Source organism: Gorilla gorilla, chromosome 4 (genome assembly GCF_029281585.2).
Source record: "Gorilla gorilla gorilla isolate KB3781 chromosome 4, NHGRI_mGorGor1-v2.1_pri, whole genome shotgun sequence".
In the NCBI taxonomy this organism is placed as follows: Eukaryota; Metazoa; Chordata; class Mammalia; order Primates; family Hominidae; genus Gorilla; species Gorilla gorilla.
In genome coordinates, this window is record NC_073228.2 from 36323949 (window position 1) to 36342438 (window position 18490).

General features: G+C 41.1%; 1 protein-coding gene across 4 annotated transcripts; it reads left to right on the forward strand.

Moving 5' to 3' along the window:
* The first annotated feature begins 1037 nt into the window (after positions 1-1037).
* On the forward strand, positions 1038-13496 carry TMEM100 (transmembrane protein 100). Of its 4 annotated transcripts, XM_063706251.1 has the most exons (5): positions 1038-1448; positions 4504-4506; positions 5146-5324; positions 10387-10497; positions 11983-13496. In XM_063706251.1, exon 5 carries the CDS (start codon positions 12048-12050, stop codon positions 12450-12452), a length of 405 nt encoding a protein of 134 aa, XP_063562321.1. In that variant the 5' UTR covers positions 1038-1448; positions 4504-4506; positions 5146-5324; positions 10387-10497; positions 11983-12047; the 3' UTR covers positions 12453-13496. The 4 variants fall into 4 exon arrangements, 2 of the variants coding, with proteins under 2 accessions (XP_063562321.1, XP_004041337.1); XM_004041289.4 differs by lacking the exons at positions 1038-1448; positions 4504-4506; positions 5146-5324 and adding an exon at positions 7557-7619; XR_010133772.1 differs by lacking the exons at positions 1038-1448; positions 4504-4506; positions 5146-5324 and adding an exon at positions 9754-9983.
* The last annotated feature ends 4994 nt before the right edge of the window (positions 13497-18490 follow it).

An 18490-nucleotide genomic window follows, 5' to 3' on the forward strand; every position in this document is an offset into this window, starting at 1 on the left:
CTGTGCAGGAGAGAAGGGGTTGCTACTGGCATAGAGTGAGTATAGGCCAGAGATGCTGCTAAACATTCTGCAATGAACAGGACAGCTCCTCACAATAAATAATTATCCAGCCCCAAATGTCAAAAGTACTCAGATTGAGAAACACTGGCATAAACATTATGGGAACATGGGGGAAGGGACCTCATGCTGCCTAGTCTGAAAATAGAGGAGGACTTACCAGGGAAGGTTTCTAGAAGCAGGTGATGCTTGAGGTAGTCATGAAAAGATGAGTAGACATCATCTTGAGCCTCCAAGAGTAGGAACCAACAAAGCATGACAAACATAAAATAATGCGTTGTTTGTGATTTGTAATTTGATCCAAGCTGGAGCTGAGACTGGAAAGAAAGGGAGAGGCCAGCTCATGGGAAGACTTGTGTGTCATGTAGAGATTCTAGACCTCAGATGAGGGGGAATCATGGATGGGTTTTAAAGAGGGGTGAGGCCGGATTTGCAAACTTGATAGCTTGCTGTATTAGCATTAAGCAGAGGATCTCAAACTTCAGGTGGATGCAGATAAAAAACACAAGTTCCTGACCTTTCAACACACACACACACACACACACACACACACACACACACACACACACTATCCTGATGCAGTAATGTAGTAGGTCTGGGGTGGAGCCCAGAAACCTGTATTTTTTGCAAGCACCCTGTGTGATTCTGAGGCAGGTAGCACAAATCCTCCCTGGTGTACAGGACATATTTGACAGTGGTAAGATTGTAACCTTACCAAAAAGAAAATATGAAAATTTGGAGAAGAGAGGAATATACAGTGTTATGTTTTTCTCTGCTTATGAGAACTGTGTGCTTATAAAGGAATCCACTGCACTGATGGAAGTCACACAGCAGCACAGCAGCTTCTTTCTGGATTCCGTGGGCTGGGAAGGGAGGTGATCTAAGGAAATGCACAGTCCATGTGATCAGAGCACACCCTCTTGGCAGCCTCAGGGGAGCCCAGTTGCTTCTACAAAACCCGTGAAAGTTCTCTGTCCAAAAGCCTTGTTGGTCCCGCGGTACATGCTTCCTGTTCCCAGAGAGATTCACCCTTGGGCTTTCCTATCAGTCTTCCCTAAAGTTGGCTGCTCCTGTGTCCTGTCACATAAAACTGTGAACCGAGGTCTCCGACTTACGTCATGTCAGTCACAGCAGGGTGAGGCTCCACAAGTGTGAGTTCTGGCCCCTGCTGCTTTCCTTTCAAATGCAGTTTACAGTTTATTATGGTATTGGACACCCTATGCTCCTTACTGCATTGGCTTTGGGTAAGAAAGAGTGAAAATTAGTGTGCAGACCTGAAAACCTAGAATTTCTGATCGGGACTGAAGAAAACCTTTGTGCTGCAGTCAGTCCCCGAGCCAGACGCCTGTGACTCTCTTCACATGGAAATAGATGACTATCCACAGTAAAAGGTCAGTGGCTTTGCTGACAGATGTTGCATCAGGGAATATTTTTTTTAAAAAAGAGGCTTCCTACAGCTGTTCTGGTAGCTTGGGTAGTAGTGTTAGCTATTTCCCCAAGTTGTCTTGTCTCAGTTCTCTGATATTCTGAGCCCAGATAGGATTTTTTTTTCTAAGAAAAGAATAATGAAGTATCTACAGATGGAATCCTGAGATCTGACAATAGAGCACTCAGAAGTTGGGTGACTTGCATAAGCCACAAAGAGGAAAAGAATCAAACTCAAGTTTCTCGACTTTCAGTTAATGGCTAATTTTAATTGCATAATATTGGAGAGTCAGAAATGTTCATTTTATTGTGGAAGCGATCCAAAACCTCATGCTATAACCTAGATTCTAGAAAAAGGAAGATCAAGCCCTATTAGCACTGTAAAAATAAGGTAATCAAGCCCTATCAGTGCTGTAAAGAAAGTTTTGCAAACTAAGTTAAACTTAGAAAATAAATAGCAAGAAATAAATCAGGGAAGCAAGGTTTCCCTGAGACTACTGAGTCCATCATACTGGAAGTCATCCGAAGTTATCAACAGCAGATTCATTAACTGGGTACAAATGTACAGCTGGAATTCAAAGTAGACTCGGTGCCCTTCTGTGTGCCCTGATGGAAGAAACATCGTGTTCTCATTCTATGGCTGTGTACTCTCTGGGGATCATTGGTTTTACCAAGTTTTTACATTGCTTTTTCAAAGAAATAATGCCTGTTTCCTGTATAGTTTATTTAAGTAAACAAGAAGGAGACAGCAAAGTTCTGTCTCCTTTACAAAACGAGACTTTAAAAATTTTATCTAAAGAAAGAGAGCAAGAGATCTGTTCTCTGCATTGTTCCATAAGATAAGTTCATTAGATAAACAGTTCTATTTTGAACTCAGTTCAGCTGGGCAAAGTGTTCTGTTTCCTACTACCCACACACATCGTGAATATCAAAGACTTTTTAAGAGGATAAAAATGCTCCCAAAAGATTTGTTGAGCTAGTTCTATCCTCAATTAATATAACACTACAGAGGTTCTGTGGGAAGGCAAGGGCATTTTTTTTTTTCTGGTGAAGCAATCATTTTAAAACCCAAGAGATTATTTGAAGGCAAGTTTACTCCTTATGAGCTACAGAAAGCATGCCATCATTTGAACACAGAAACGATATTCCACAGGGATTAGGAAGACATGCTTTGGCATCAATCAGACTTTGGTTCTAGTCCTAGGCACCATTTTCCAAATGTAATTGAATAATTATTATAATTACTATTCATTTATAAATTAATATTTATCATTATAATGATAAGGAATAATTAATGTACTTAGCACTAAATATCTGGGTACCTTAAAATAATCCATTTAAATAATTATCTAAGTTTTAAATTTACATCCGATTTCAATGTAGAGTCATTATTTTATTTATTCATTGACTTATTTGGCAATGACTTTCTAAGCATGCAAAATTGATGATAATGTCCTTGAGGAACTGACAGATGATTTCCCAACCAACATGTTCATGGTAAACCCCTCAACATAAAGGCTTGCTTCCATTGCATGAGGCCCAAAACAGGACATTCCAAAATAAATCTCTAGTGGATTTGGATTGCTATTTTTTTAAAGTATTCACTCATGGGGGCAACATAAAATTAGTTCTTAGTAAGGCAAAAGTGTTTCTCCATATGTGAAGTGGCAAGACAAGAACCTTCTATATATTCCTTCCTCATGAGTAGTACCTTAGAGTAGTAACCACTGGAGAAAATATTTTCATTACCAGAAAATATCTATGTAGTGCTTATTTTAAAATAATGTCTAACACTGTAAAAAAGAATTGCATAGTTATGTTCTTATTTTCAAGGAATTTAAAATTGAACATATAATTAATAAATTATTTGCATATGGTCAGTAAAAATAAAGTCTCAAATTGGAATACTTAAATATTTTTATTCTATGCAAAACATTAGCAATCTCACATCCTGTGCGTGTATATTGTATGTGTGTCAGCAATTGTGTGTGTGTGCATATGCATGTGGAATGAAGTGAATTATAAAATTATTCATAATTTTACTGGAAATTTTATTTGTGAGCCTATGACAGAATTTTTTGACAATTCACACAATGCATCATAACTTACTAGTTAGGCAGTAATGCCAACCTTCTCTAGCATTTGCCTCTCCACCGGAGAAGTGAATAGCTATGCTAACAAAATTATCACGTATTCCTCACCCCACATCTACTCCTTGTCCTGACCTATTTCTGCTCACAGCAACCTCAAGCTATTAATTACTTAGTTTAAAACCTTACAAACTCCTCTCCCTTGATAACTTTCCCCACTTGAAATTCATTGCTGAGTTTTGCTGATTCTACCATTGCAGTTATTTCCTACCTGTCCACATTTGCCAATATCAGGTGCCCATTGCCTCTTACCTAGACAATCACAGAGGCATCCCAACTGGTGTCTCAACCTGCTTTCCCTCTTCCCCATATTGACTTTCCCCAGGACATGCCAACACTCTATAAAGTCAGGCTACTGTTTATAATGCACAGAGCTCACTGTGCAATCCTGTTCAAAACCACATTGCTCTCAAAAGAAAGTCCAAACTCGCCATCGAGGCGATAATCCGACCATAAACTATTTCCGGTCTTATTTTGACTGCTCTCTGCCTGCCCTGTGCTCTTTAAAATTCTGCCAAACAGGCTACTCAGTGTTCTTTGTAGAAGACTTGCACTTTTCAAAGCTATGCTTGAATACAGGCTGTTTCTTCCACCTAGAATCATGTTCTTTCCTTTTCTATTTATAATGTTAAATGCCTGTGTGCCATGAAGATTCCAACCTCCACCACCCCCTACCCCCTACACACACACACCCCTGGGCCTGAATTGATTTCATCTTCCCTGGGCCTCCCACAGCCGTTTGTTATTCCTTCTAGAAAAGGATTACCCACGTTGGTGTCCCTGTGACTTTCCTGTTCTGGATAGTAAACTCCATGAAAGCAGAGACCATGCTTTGCCCACTGTTTTGCATCTGCTCAGCTAGAGCATTTAGCAAGTTCCTGGCACCCAAAGGAGCACAGGAACTAAAATGCTTCTGAAGGCAGAGGAATGGCCTGGGTGACTTTTGAAGTGGCCTGACTGCTCTGGCATCTTCCACGGATTCCGCAGGTACCAGGCCTATGTCTGTCCTGGCCTCAAACCTACCCAAATCTGCTTAGTAATGCAGCTCTATTTTAATGCTCAGATGTATACAAGGCAAAATACATGGCTTAATCATTCTAGAAGCAGTAGGCACCCCTTTTCAGAGCACTTTTCCCAAACTAAATCTAGTTAGAGGATATCACCCTGAACCCAAGAAAATGAGACTTAAGCTAAACTTAGGAAAATGTACATAATATAATTTTAAAAATGAATTCCTCACAACACAACATAGAAGAAGAAAGAGGTACCTAGATTTGAAACCTGGTTCTGCCACTTTAAATAAAATACAAATACCTGAGAGATGACTGTGTTATGGGTAGTACATGTTAGATGCTTGTGTTAATGTGTCCCTTTCCTCTTCAAACTGAGCACATTGTGTGGATCAGTTCAGAAGGAAGGAGCCCAGGTTCTGGAGTTAAACCCAGAAACAGGGCCAGTCTCTGAACCTCCATTTCTTTTTTTCCCTCCCCATTTCTTTCTCAGCAAAATAGAGAATTAAAAAGTGATTTGTGAAAAACATCCTCCATGCTCCTCTTACCAAGCCTGCAACTTAAAACCTATGGTTTAAACTGTGCTTTCAATTATTTGGAGGAGGCCAGCACTGATGAGCCCATCCTGAGCCAGTCATTTTAAGGCCAGTGCTACCTAACTGGGACAAGGCTAATCTGGTCGGTAGGTATATTCTGCTCTGTGACTATGGAATGGGGAAAAGCTAACTGACCCTTACAGAGATATCATTGATTATCAGTTTTTAGGACACTTTACGTGTTGCAAGGTGATTTCCAATTTCCAGTATCAGATTGGTGTCAAAGCCTAGAAATTGTACAGCGATTAGGAGTTGACTGGGTGCCACACAATGTTTATGTACATCATTTTATGACCAAGACAAGTGATATTTGGCACCTGAGCCTAGGGGGAGATTTCTCCTGTAAACAAGCATCAAAGGGCTCCATGCTATCAGGTATAGGGAGGAGTGGCAAAGGGGTGAGGTCACTGTGATCTCTTCCCTTCTCCTCCCTGAAAAAAAAAAACAAGTATGGTGTGTTTCCTGCAAGCCCCAGAATATTTGAGCCTTAGCTCACTCACTAAGGGAGGCTGACCCTAGGAGTGTGCATTTGTCTTATGAAAGAAAGTGTCAGCCCATTTTGAGGTAACTCTCGAACTTCGGGCTTCCTCATCTTTGGCCTCCAAAGAATAACATACATAAACATAAAATGCTATGCAAAATGTATGGGGTTGTATCAGGATGGCAGGAGTTTCGGTGTATATTCTGATTTTGAGACAAGAAAATCAATTCTTCTCATCTGAGGCCAGAATGGTAATTAGTTCTTGTTGAAGTGAGAGATTATTTACTCAGCTCTATTTTTTTATGTTTATGTGACCTTTCATAGTTACTCAGAACAAAATGGGGTAAGAGAATGGGGATTGTAATGTGAATCTAAAAGATGTATGTTTCCCTTTCTATATTCAAATGGATCCTATGAGATTCCCATACCTAGAAATTGACCACCAATTAGTAAAATACAGATTTATATCTAAGTCACATTCATTGTTCCTCTTGGTACTATCAGATCTCTCTATTTAATGTCCTAGACCTCAAAGAAAAGTGTTTTGGAGGAGAAAAAAAGAAAAGGAGGAATAATAACATGACCTGCTATCCAAAATGAATACAGAAGCACAGATCACTTTCCAAAATGTCCATGATTTCAGAACATAAATGCAGGCACACCCTTAAAAGAAGCATTAGAGAGGAGAAAACCTGGCCAGCTTCCCAAATCTCCCTGCATCCAATTGGACTGGGTGATGACTGAGATCAAAGGCATGTGGTGATTGGACAGAAGGCCAAGAGGAACTGGCATCCTCAAGGCTGCTGGAAATTAGCCAGCTCAAACACACCAAGCAAAAGCAAATTGGAAATAAAGACAGGCGAGTAATCGAATGCACATGGGGGCATGCTTCACAAAATGCAAACTTCATGTGTTCCCAGAGAAGAAATTGCCAGGTCTTCAACAGCATAAACTCAATAGGAAAATCAAAACATCCCCTTTTGCAACCTTAGAGCCTGAATCTTTGGCTTCCACTTTAGGGAAATGGGCAAAATGACCTCTTTGTCATAGTACGCACCATGCTCCCTGCCCTCCTCCACTTCCAGGCCCCTCTCCCCTAAGTAACTTTGTCTTTCATTTTGTTTCTAAAGAAAAAAAATGAGATTTTTGCAATTTGGGGCATTCTCTCTGGAACAGCAAATGTTCCCAGCTCTGCCGTTTACAATGCCTTTGGTGGAAGGTCACCTCGGAGGTGTGATTTTTCAGTATAACATAATTTCTATGGTGCCTTGACATCCTCCGATGAAGAGCACCAATAGGACCACTCCTCTGACATTAGGGAGAGGGTCCACTCAGGCACCAAATGCCATTTTCACCACTAATCCTAATCTTCCTTGTACTCCTTTTATTACCTGCATGTTATGGTGAAAGAGGATGGTTTATGGTCCCATTCCCCTACATACACACTTTCCAACCCCATACTCCCTTAGAAATGTAGAGCAAAGATTACGAATTCTTTTCGGCAGGTTCTGATTCACAGAGGAGAGCATCAGAATGGGGGCTTTGGATAGGAAAAACCTTGCAAATTAGTGCCTGAATAACGATATAAAAAGAGAAAAGTGAAGGAAGATATTCTTCTCAAACTTGATGCCCTTTCTCTCTGTCTTTGTCTGTATACACCCCACCCCCCCCCCCAACACACACACACACACACGGGTTACATTTTCATGGAGGACAACAGAGTAAAATCCAGCAGCATTTAAGGGATTTCCTCTCGCCAAATTGTCTCCGGTCCCTTAATTGTGTTTAAGCCTTGCTGAGTACTTTGTTTACGGTCCCTAATGTGGTGATTTGCATCCCCCTCTCTGGGCTGCTCTTGGCAGGGCAGGCAGCTGTCTCAGTCTAACTCTGGCTGGGAAAGGTAAGGATCTTTGCTTTGCTTTTTGAAAGATCTGGGAAGGAAATGTTGAATGTCTATGGGGGTTAGGGGCATAGATACAATTCATGCATTGGAGGCTTTGAGAAAAGTTCTCCAAACTTAAAGGAGTCTCCTAAAGCCATGTGCTTTAGAAAGAACTAGAGAGATTTCCTCTTCTTTGTGAAAATAGAGGGCTCGCAGAAATAAGGCTGGTTGCATTGTGGATGAAATTTTGCATTTGGGGGCAGGTGTCCCCAAAGGATCCCCAGGGGTGTTTAATACCTTGTAGACACAGAGTGGAAGGAGGAATAAACATTCAGAAACAACAGGCATAGATCACTAGGAATTCTCTTTGAATTTCAATTTGAAGAGGTAAAGTCAGTTAAAGCTGCATGTGTCAGTGGTTAGGATGACAGGCTTCTATTCTTCTGATACAATGTCTGCTTTATACCAAAACTTTCTACCTCTTTGAATTTAACATACAAATCATCGGTTGTCTACTCAGAGTCTAGAGATGTGTACCTGTGTATCAAGGCAGGTGCACATACCCTGTGGAGGAGCATTGGTGTGAATGAGGCACCTGAGCCTGACAAGGTTGAAGAAAGCTTTGGTATTGGAAGTGATGACAGATTTGTGCTCCCAGGACACAGACACACTCACTGTGCCTCATTATAGACTCAGTCAAGGGCTTACTATGAAAAAAGGTGCCATTGTCCTCTCTCTAGACGTTCAATGTTTGCACCTTTAGCTTTGGTAACAGGAAAGCATGCTTTTCAACAGAATAAGGTGATATTCAGAGCTTCAGTGCAGTTATTGGGCTATCTTGCAGGCAAAGTGGTACTAGAAAATAGAGGGGAATTGCCCTCAAGGGCCAGAGTTTGCAGGTAAGAGGACAGCTCTGTTAAGGAGCTTCTCAAGAACCTCCATTGTACGTAGCCAGCGGCCCCCATCTCACCATCTTCCGGGGGCAACTTTGGCAAGTTCTGAAATGCCCTGGTTCTAAGTATTCCTGACCCTCAACACCAAGTGACGGTACTCCTCAGGGATGAAAGCAGTCTCTTTAGGTCTGACATTTTTAAAGTGTGAGGATCATGGTGACCAAGGCCTCCAGGTACTTGCCATGACTCCCCCAACCTCAGGGACTTTTCAACTTTATTTTTTATAACGACATAACCCTCTCTCTGGCTTTCATTCCAGAATAAACAACTTCTGGTCCCTCTCTTTTCGTGACAAGTCATCAGGGTATTGCTACAAGGCAAGGCTGGAGAGAGTGTGCTGTGGTAGAGGAGAGGCGAGATGTTTGAGAACATCCAAGCCCTTTGCCAGCTATTAGAGAAATCTAACAATTTGAGAGAAAGATGGAAAACAAATCTCTTCCAAGAGTTAATTTGGATTTGTGGTTCACAGTATTAATTAGAAGAGGTTATTAACACTTGTGCAGATGAAAAAATAGAGGATGTAAACTTTTAACTACAAAGTATAGGATGAGCCCCCAGTATTATCTTTTCTCCTCAAAAAGACAATCTTGGGCTTTGTATGTTTCAAGGTTTTAAAAATTTTGCAGTTTGTCTGTAAGAAAGCATAAACCTATAAAGTCACTTACAGGTTTATGGGGTGGGAAATAGATGTTTAACTTTATTGTTTGAGTGTATGATGTGTCAAGTTGTATATGTTTGAAAGTTTAAAATACCTTGATCCTTAAAGTGGGCCAAGGAACAGAGGTCTCAACATAGGTAGGGAGCTTGTTACAGACTTACTGAATCAGAATCTAAATTTAACAATCTCCCCAAATGATATATGTATCCATTAAAGATCAGGGTTCAAACCAAGGGTGTCTCTGTTACTGGGTGATCTTTGTTAAATTACTTAACCTCTCTGAGCCTGTTTCCTCATTTATGAACTAGTGAGAATTAATGTTAATATGTGACATTTCTTAATATTGTGCCATGTCCACAGTAGGTGCTCTATAAATGGTAGCAATTATCATGATGATGATAATCTTGGTGCTGCTAAAGTTACCTCCTTGCAAAAGCAGTAAACAATCATGTTTAAATCAATATAACTGGCTTTCCCCCTTAACCACAAACATTTGTGCCTCCCGCCCTCATTCCTAAATGAATTAGCACTCAACAAGTGGGGTTTTAAGCTTCAGATGACTATCACGCACATATAAAGAATAATGGGAAAACCTAGGAACATGGATTTTTGCTGGCCTAGAGACTGAATTCAGCTGCCTGATGACTTCACAGCTGTTTCTGCCACCCTAGAGTGTCTGTCCCCTCGGCTCTGTCCCCTCAGCCGGGTCTGCAACGCTGACTCTGGGATTTTCTTATAAAAATGCCTGATGGACAGGAGGAAGATCTGGAGGTCGGCGAGGGGAAGAAATGAGTCATTCAAATTCACAAAGCAGTCCAGTCCGCTTAGTAAATGCTGCAAGAGAAAAGGAAAAGCTGGCTCCTGTCTCTGGGGAATCTGTAGAAATGATTCGGACTTATCATGTCACTGAGCAAAGCTGGGGGAAGCCAAAACTCAGAATCTGCTGGCAAGGAAAAGAACGAAGGAAAAAAAAAAAATGTTAGGGAGGGGCAAACCCGAGGGGGAGGGAATAAAAAGAGAGAGGGAGGGAAAGACAAGCGTCATTTAGGAACAGAGGTAACCTGAAAGAAGCAGGAACTCCAGGATCCCAAACCAGACCAGACCCTATAGTAAAGTATTTTTACATCTTTTCCTTTCCCCAGAAGAGATCCCTAACCTATTGTTTTATTGACAGCCTTGCTGTTAGAGGCTCTTTCCCAGAAGTTGGACGAAGAGGCTCAAGCGTTGCTGTTTCTTGTCTTCCAAGTCAAGTGGTTACTCTGGTAATGGATTGCCTCTCTCCGAGGTGAGTGTAAGTAATTTGGGGACAGATCTTGATTTTCAGGTTAGCTCAATCTCAGCTTTGGGGTGAAGATATTTTTTTCAGACATAATCTCAAATATCTTTTAACTGGCCTCACCAGAAGTTAGGGTGTCATTGGACAACAGTGATTAATTAGTTTGGTGATTAAAAATGACATGTGAGTAGGCAGCTCTAAGATTTAGTTTCATTGCTCAGGGAGTGATATTTTGACTTTCCAGAGCAGGGAAGAACCAGTGAGGTTTGATTTGGAGTTGAATTTGTTTTCAGTGGATGCTTAATATATTTAAAGTATGAATCTCATTGAAATGGTCTCAAGTATCTTTCTTTAAACTTGTTCAGTAACTACAACTGCTCAACTGTGTAGCAGCTAGACAGCTTTTTGAGAATGGAAGACAGCGACTCAACCATGTCTGAGCAGCAGACAAGTTTTCACTGATTTCTCATAGAGAGCATTTCAACCAGATACTTTTGATCAAAAGTCTCAAGCTTTGTCCTGAAATGTTCAGGTATGAAATACTTAGAAAGGGTCATTGCAGCAAGTTTTATACACAAAGGCATGGAGGAAAATGAAGGTTGTGAAAGTTTCCTGAAAACCTAGCATGCTTATTTGTTTTTGCATGTTGTAGTATACATAATATCGAAATTTTGTGTTGAGCTTAATAGAAAATTTGTGAATTGACAGCTAATTACTCAAATAATTGATTATATTTTTGCCAAGAGAAAGCACAAAATTATATCCTATGAAGGGGTTGAATTTTTTTTTTCTTATTTTTTCTCTTTTATAACAGATTGGAAGATATTGTTACATTTCAGACCACAAATCCCCACCTCATTTTCAATGAATTTTTTGCTGAACTGTCCACCTAAAGTGGGTAATAAAAAGATCCCAGGAAGCAGGTTGCACTGTGTTTAATAGTAACACAATAAAGATTTGTTGGCTGTCATTCAATGGAGAAGAACATCATTTGTTGCTGGCCACTTGCCTTGACATTGATTTTGTAGGCAGCCAATGGGTGATAGTTTGGAAAGAATGCATGTTATGCCCAGCAAGATTGGCGCAGTCTGAGTTGCTGTAAGTTCTGGGATTAATGGTACAAAATATTGTTTGTAATGTATTCTCCTCTTGAATGAGACCATCTTTGGATTAGGATTCAGGCATTTCTGTGTATTCAGAGGAATGAGAAGCAATAGACAAAGCAGAAAAGCTTGTAAAACATTTGTAGACCGCCAGGGTATATTAAACACTGTAAGTGCTTCCTGCTTTTTCTGTCTTCCCTTCATATGCATCTGCTTCATCTTATTTTTTGCCTAAATGCAAAGAGAATGCAACCAATTCAAAAAAAGAGTAAAGTTGCTTTTCACATGGATCTGTGCCTCCTAGAAAGGAGGTGCCTCCCCAGCTTTTCACTTCTGTTTACAGGGTGTACATTCTGATACATGTAGCTGACATCTCCTGTTATCTTCACAGCTTTCACCCTGGTGAGACTGTCCAGATCTAGTCTGTAAACCCAGCTTAGAAGCACTGTTGTAAAAATGACTGAAGAGCCCATCAAGGAGATCCTGGGAGCCCCAAAGGCTCACATGGCGGCGACGATGGAGAAAAGCCCCAAGAGTGAAGTTGTGGTCACCACAGTCCCCCTGGTCAGTGAGATTCAGTTGATGGCTGCTACAGGGGGTACCGAGCTCTCCTGCTACCGCTGCATCATCCCCTTCGCTGTGGTTGTCTTCATCGCCGGCATCGTGGTCACCGCGGTGGCTTACAGCTTCAATTCCCATGGGTCTATTATTTCCATCTTTGGCCTGGTTGTTCTGTCATCTGGACTTTTTTTACTAGCCTCCAGTGCCTTGTGCTGGAAAGTGAGACAAAGGAGCAAGAAAGCCAAGAGACGGGAGAGTCAGACAGCTCTCGTGGCAAATCAGAGAAGCTTGTTTGCTTGAGACTGAATACGACCAAATGGGCCATTGGGCCTGGAAAACGTGCTCTGACTTTGTCACCCAATTCACCCAGAACCATGGTGAGAGAGAACAGATTTGGCGTTGGAGCAGAGTGGAAGAATGGGGGTGGGAGGGTGGAGGGGCTTCTCCTTTGTGAGGAATGACTCATGTCTTCTTTAACGACAAACTTAACCCTAAGGGCTACTTCTGAGACTGAAAAATCAGCTTTCTATTTACATGAAACACTTTGGGGGTCATGGGAGTGCACAGCATTAGACAGTATTTGGTTCACCCTGTAAAGTAGCCAAGAAAAGATGAGAAAAATCAAGATAGGCCTGGCACACTAGACATTTGCCTCCAAAAGAAATAACCTACAGTCTTAAGATGTATCATAAAAATGTTCTGCCAAGGATCTAAATTACCTTGGGTTTCACATATGTCTATGAAATTCTGTGATAATTTTTTTCAATACATTGATTCACTGGCGTCTGTTTTCATTTTATACTTTTAATAACTCATCACTGGTGGTACTTTATCTTGAAAAGTAAACTAATATTTTTTATATTTTAACATTGGACAGTGTTAGCCAGTTGTAATGATGTATCAGAAGTAGAGAAAAACCCATTAAAGTTATAGCTAATAGATGCTGTTTGGGGTTAAATTAATAGTAAAATAATCCAATATAGCACTTTTGATGATTTTTATATAAAAGTCAACTGTACATTTCATTCAGAATAATAAATACTTATTGCTGCTAAAACTTCTTAAATGGTTGTTTCTGCTATAGTTATTTCTATTGCAGTTCCAAATTGCCATCTTCCCTTGTCTCATTTGCAAGTTCTCAATTGTATTTCTCTCAAATGGACAGGTTCCTTCTTTACTGGAGGATTTTTGTTTATATCATATTGGTTTTTCATTACTTCTGAATAGTCTTAATTACGTTTACTAAATTCTAAAGGATTTCTGTGCTATTGTAATTAGGAAATCAACGTCTTTGGTCAGGAACTTTATAATGTGCTATTAAATGTATATTACATTTTTGTGGAATCAGTTGTTAATTATTTGCTTAACACATATGCCAGCACCAACTATATGCCAGGCATAATGTAGATTCTCAGGTTTCTTAGTCAGTTAGACCTAATACAATGCAAATAAAGTTACTGCTTGAATTCTTCAGTGGACATTGAGCTAGTCCACAGCTAGGACTCTACCCTGTAACTCCAGCCAGAAATACAGCTCATTCATGTAGTTTAAACCACCTTAAGCTGGAATCAAAAGATAGGCATCAAGGTTTCTTAAAACTTGGAAAACAAAATCAGCCTAGCATAGCACACTCATTGAAAGTCTTTCTATCCAGAAATTTAATTAAACATGGCAGGAGCCCTGGGGCCCTTACTACTCCCTCATGCTCAGGTAGTTTTGGTAAGTGGAAACACCCTAAAAATGACTTTGCAGGTCAGATGGTGTCACGTACAGATCAACATTCCTCCCAACCAAATGCAAGTTTAGGGCGCTGTGCTCATTTCAATGCAAGTGAGTCTGTGCCTTCACATGCCTCTTCTCTGTGCAAAGATACTCAAAGCCCACCCCCTACCCCGCCACCGCATTGCTGTATGAAGAAATTACTCAGACAAGGTTCAAGATTCTCCAGTCTGATCCAAAAGGACGTATCCAGTTTTCATGCTCACTCTAATCCCCAAACCTCCTTATGAGTTAGCCAGAATAGACTATTCACCATTCTCGCACCTGACTTTGGTTTTCCTGCCTCCATGTCTGTCCAAACTTGTGTTTTCCCTCGCTTATAGTGCCATTGTTTCCTTGATTTTAATCTCCCCAAATCCTGCTTCTCATCAGCACTCAGCTCAAATGTTACCTCTTCCCGGAAGTCTTCCCTTTTATCTGAAAGTAAATGCCCTTTCGTGAGTTCATCTTTTATTCTCTGATGGCACCTTTTATTTTCTGTCGTGTTGGTGGCATAAGTTTTATCCTTATTCCAAAGCTCCTTAGAAGTGTGTGATAGATCTTCTTTTTAACCCTAGTGAAATGCCTAACATAATGGCTTACGGAGATTAAGTACTCAATAAGTACCTAATTAAGGTGCTAAATGAGCCAAAGAATAAAAAATCAGAAAGTGAATGGTTTATCCAGAATTATAGGCCATTCTAATCTCGTTAAAGAAAAAAGTTTAGTTCTCGTTTTTCCCCCAAAGAGGCCATCTCACTCTCTATTACACCTCCACTGTAAGCAGCAGTTGGAGGCGAATATTTACTCTCTATACTTCTCTAGCCTGACCTGGCCTTCAAAATGCTTGAAAAGCAAACTCATGAATTATTTCCGGCCACTAGGGGGCCCCATGCTGCTATTTGAGTCCCAAAAGAAACAGTTCTATGGAAAGACCTAAATTGTAATAACCAAAATGGGATCAAATCTCTCCTAAACGTGAGGAGTTGGAGGAGATTCTCCATTTATCCCACCCTTACACACTTCCCTAAGCCACTTCACAGTGGCTATCTTGGGGTTCTGTTAGTACGGGAAAGACCTGCTCCGTTTAGGGAGCTTCTAGTCACATTAAAAGGTATATACTGTTACATAGCTGCACGGCGCAGAGATAGTTCTACACACTGTGAACCCCAACTCCCACGAGGAGAATAAACTCAAATTGGGATTACAAATTATCACAATTATCTCATAACATGTTTTTATTGGGTAAGGTCTATCTTTACAAATGGTTGTATTATATACAAATATGCAGGTGTGACAGAAAATAAATGAATGCATATAAAATGCATGCATAAATGTATTAAAAAGATAAGCTGACTCCTCCCTAGAATATCAGAAACCAGCTATATCACCTAGTGGAATTCCCCCTAAACACAGACATTCCAGAGTGCACAGAAACAACTTTTAACCTTGTTCTGTGCAGCTGGTCTCTGGCCCAGGTGAGAATCATAGCTGTGTGGTGGCTCTGCTCCCCATCTTACTCTCTTGGTTAATCTAGGGAATCCTGCCTGGAGAAACTGCACAAGGAGATCATGTGATAGCACAGAAGTTTGAGGCCAAAGGATGAACCCCAGAGAGCCAGATCACAAAGCCTCAAACCTACTTTCCATCACCCGCCCCCCCACCATCCCTAAAGAGAAAGAGAGGAATACAGGAGAGAGAGATGTTAAATAGGCAATAGATATTCTGGTCTCCAGGCAAGTATTACGGTTTTGAACTTGGAAGATCTTGATATTATAGTGCTCGATAGTGTAACAGCACTCAACTGTACCTGATATTCTTCACCACACTCTGAGGCTAGGAGTATAAGCGTTCACTCCACTTTACAACTGAGGAAACTATAGTTCAGAGAGGTTAAGGGACTGTTCAGCTAAGATCTCACAGCAGGCGAGGCCTAGCACCAGGACCACCAATAGGTTGACCACACATTGTAGTTGCCCCAGTGTCTTAAACCTCTGGGCTGCTATAACAAAAGTACCATAGACTGGGTGGCTTATAAACAACAGAAATGTTTCTCTCTCACAGTTCTGAAGGCTGCGAAGTCCAATATCAAGGTGCCAGTATATTCCATGTCTGCGGAAGGCCCACTCTCTGGTTCATAAGTGAAGCCTTCTTGCTGTGCCCTCAGATGCTAGAAGGGGCAAAGGAGTTCTCTGTGGCCTGTTTTACAAGGGTGGTAATCCCATTCACGAGAATTTCACCTTCATAAACGAATCAACTCCCAAAAGCCCCACCTCCAAATACCACATTGAAGATGAGATTTCAACATATAAATTGGGGGATGGAAGGGAACAGACATTCAGTCTATAGCACCCAGTTGTTTTGTTTGTTTGTTTCTTTTTTGAGACGGAGTCTCACTCTATCGCCCAGGCTGGAGTGCAATGGCGCGATCTCGGCTCACTGCAAACTCTGCCTCCCAGGTTCAAGTGATTCTTCTGCCTCAGCCTCCTGAGTAGCTGGGACTACAGGTGCCCGCCACCACGCCTGGCTAATTTTTGGTGTGTGTTTTTAGTAGAGACAGGGTTTCACCATAGTGGTCAGGCTGGTCCCCAACTCTTTACCTCGTGATCCGCCCGCCTTGGCATGCCAAAGTGCTGGGATTACCGGTGTGAGCCACCACGCCCAGCCTATAGCACCCAGTTTTATGCTTAGCCATAACCAAAATCATTTCCAGAATGTCTCTTTAGCAAAAGGAGACAATACAGGTATTACAACATCTACTTTTGAAAAACTCTTGTTAAAGTGTAATTTACACAGAGAAAGTTGTACAGCTCAATGAATTTTTATAAACTTGTGGAATTAACATCCAGACAAAGATACTGAATATTGCCAGCACCCAAAAGCTCCCTTTGTATCTACTTTCCATCAGTATCTCTCCAGGCGAAACCACTATGTGGCCTCTAACACCCAGAGTTGTGTTGCCTGTTTTTTAACTTTGCATCAGTGGAATCGTATCAAGTATACTATTTGTTCCTGGCTTCTTCTTGCAACATTATGCTTATGAGCTACAATCTATATGGTTGTACGTAGTTATAAATGGTTCATTCTTATTGCTGTGTAGAATTCCGTTGTACAAATACAGTATCATTTATTTAGTCTTTCTACTGTTGATAGACATTGGATAGTTTCTAGTTTTTAATGACTGAAGATAGTATTTTTGGTAGCCAGCCTCTAACAGGGTATCACATGATCCCGGACTCCTGGTATTCACAGATTCTGTGGCCTCCTCCCACATTGTCCCAGAGTTGGTTTGTGTAAACAATAGAATATGGCAGAAGGGGTAGTAGTTGACTTCCAAGATTAGGTTATAAAAGACATCTTGTTTTTTCTCTCTTTTGATTGCTCCCACTCTCCCTCTCTCCCTCTTTCTCTGAGGGAAGCCATCTACCATGTCCTGAGGTCACTCAGGCAGCCATGGAGGGGCCCATGTGGTGAGAAACTGAGGTCTCCAGCCAACAACTAGAGAAGAACTAAGAACTGCCAGCCACTACCTGAGTGAGCATAGAAGTGGATCTTTTCCCAGGGGAGGCTTCCAAGGACTGTGTTCCCAGATGACAGCTTGACAGACCTCATGAGAAACCCATCCAGCCAGGGCTGCACGGTGACTTTATGGGACCTATGCACTTTTGTCTTTGTGGGCCCCTTCCTCCATTACAACAAAAAGGAAGTATCTCACTCACTGGAAGGAGGAAATTGTACTAACAAGCATCGTGGGCCCTAGGCCTGGTGCCTGCCATACCTAATGGGTACCTTGGCCCTGAACCCAGCTAAGTTATTCCCAGATTCCTCACCCACAGAAACTGTGAGATAATAAATGTCTGTTGTTTTAAGTTGCTAAGTTTGGGAGTAATATGTTTTGCAGCAGTAGGTAGCTAATATTGTGCTATGATGAAATTTGTTCTACATGATTTTTGATGTACGTATGTGCATGTTTCTGCTGAGGGTAGACCTAGGTGTGGAATTCCTGGATTAAAGGACAGTATGTGTTCAGCCTTATTGCCAGAAAGTTTTCCAAAGTGATTGAGTCAGTGTACTCTCCTGCCAGCACTCTTCAGAGTCTGGATGCACTACATCTTCAGCCATTTTTTAGTATTTTTCATCTTTTTTCATTTTAGCCATTTTTATGGGTGTAACATCTGCTTTCAAAGTATTAAGAAAGGAGACGTAGCACAAGAATGTGGGCTTGATACAGCATAGCAAGTTAGAGATAGGAGAAGGATTTGGAATGGGAAAGTAGGATTTAGATTTGGACTTTGGAGGAGCAAAGCAGCGAAAGAGAAATTCTCGGGAAGTGCTCTGGAGATCAGGAAACCAAACTAGAGACTGCAAGTTTAAGTCATCGCAGTCCCAGCTTCAGCATTTATCAAGCATCCATTATGCTCCAAAGGTCATATTCTGAGCTCCACATGGAATATCTCATTTGATCCTCACAGCAGCCTAGTGAAATAGATACCATTATTGTCTTCATTTCACAGTTAAGGAAACTGAGACACAGATGAAGCCAATTAATTGAGATCACATAGTGAGCACACTTAGGGCCT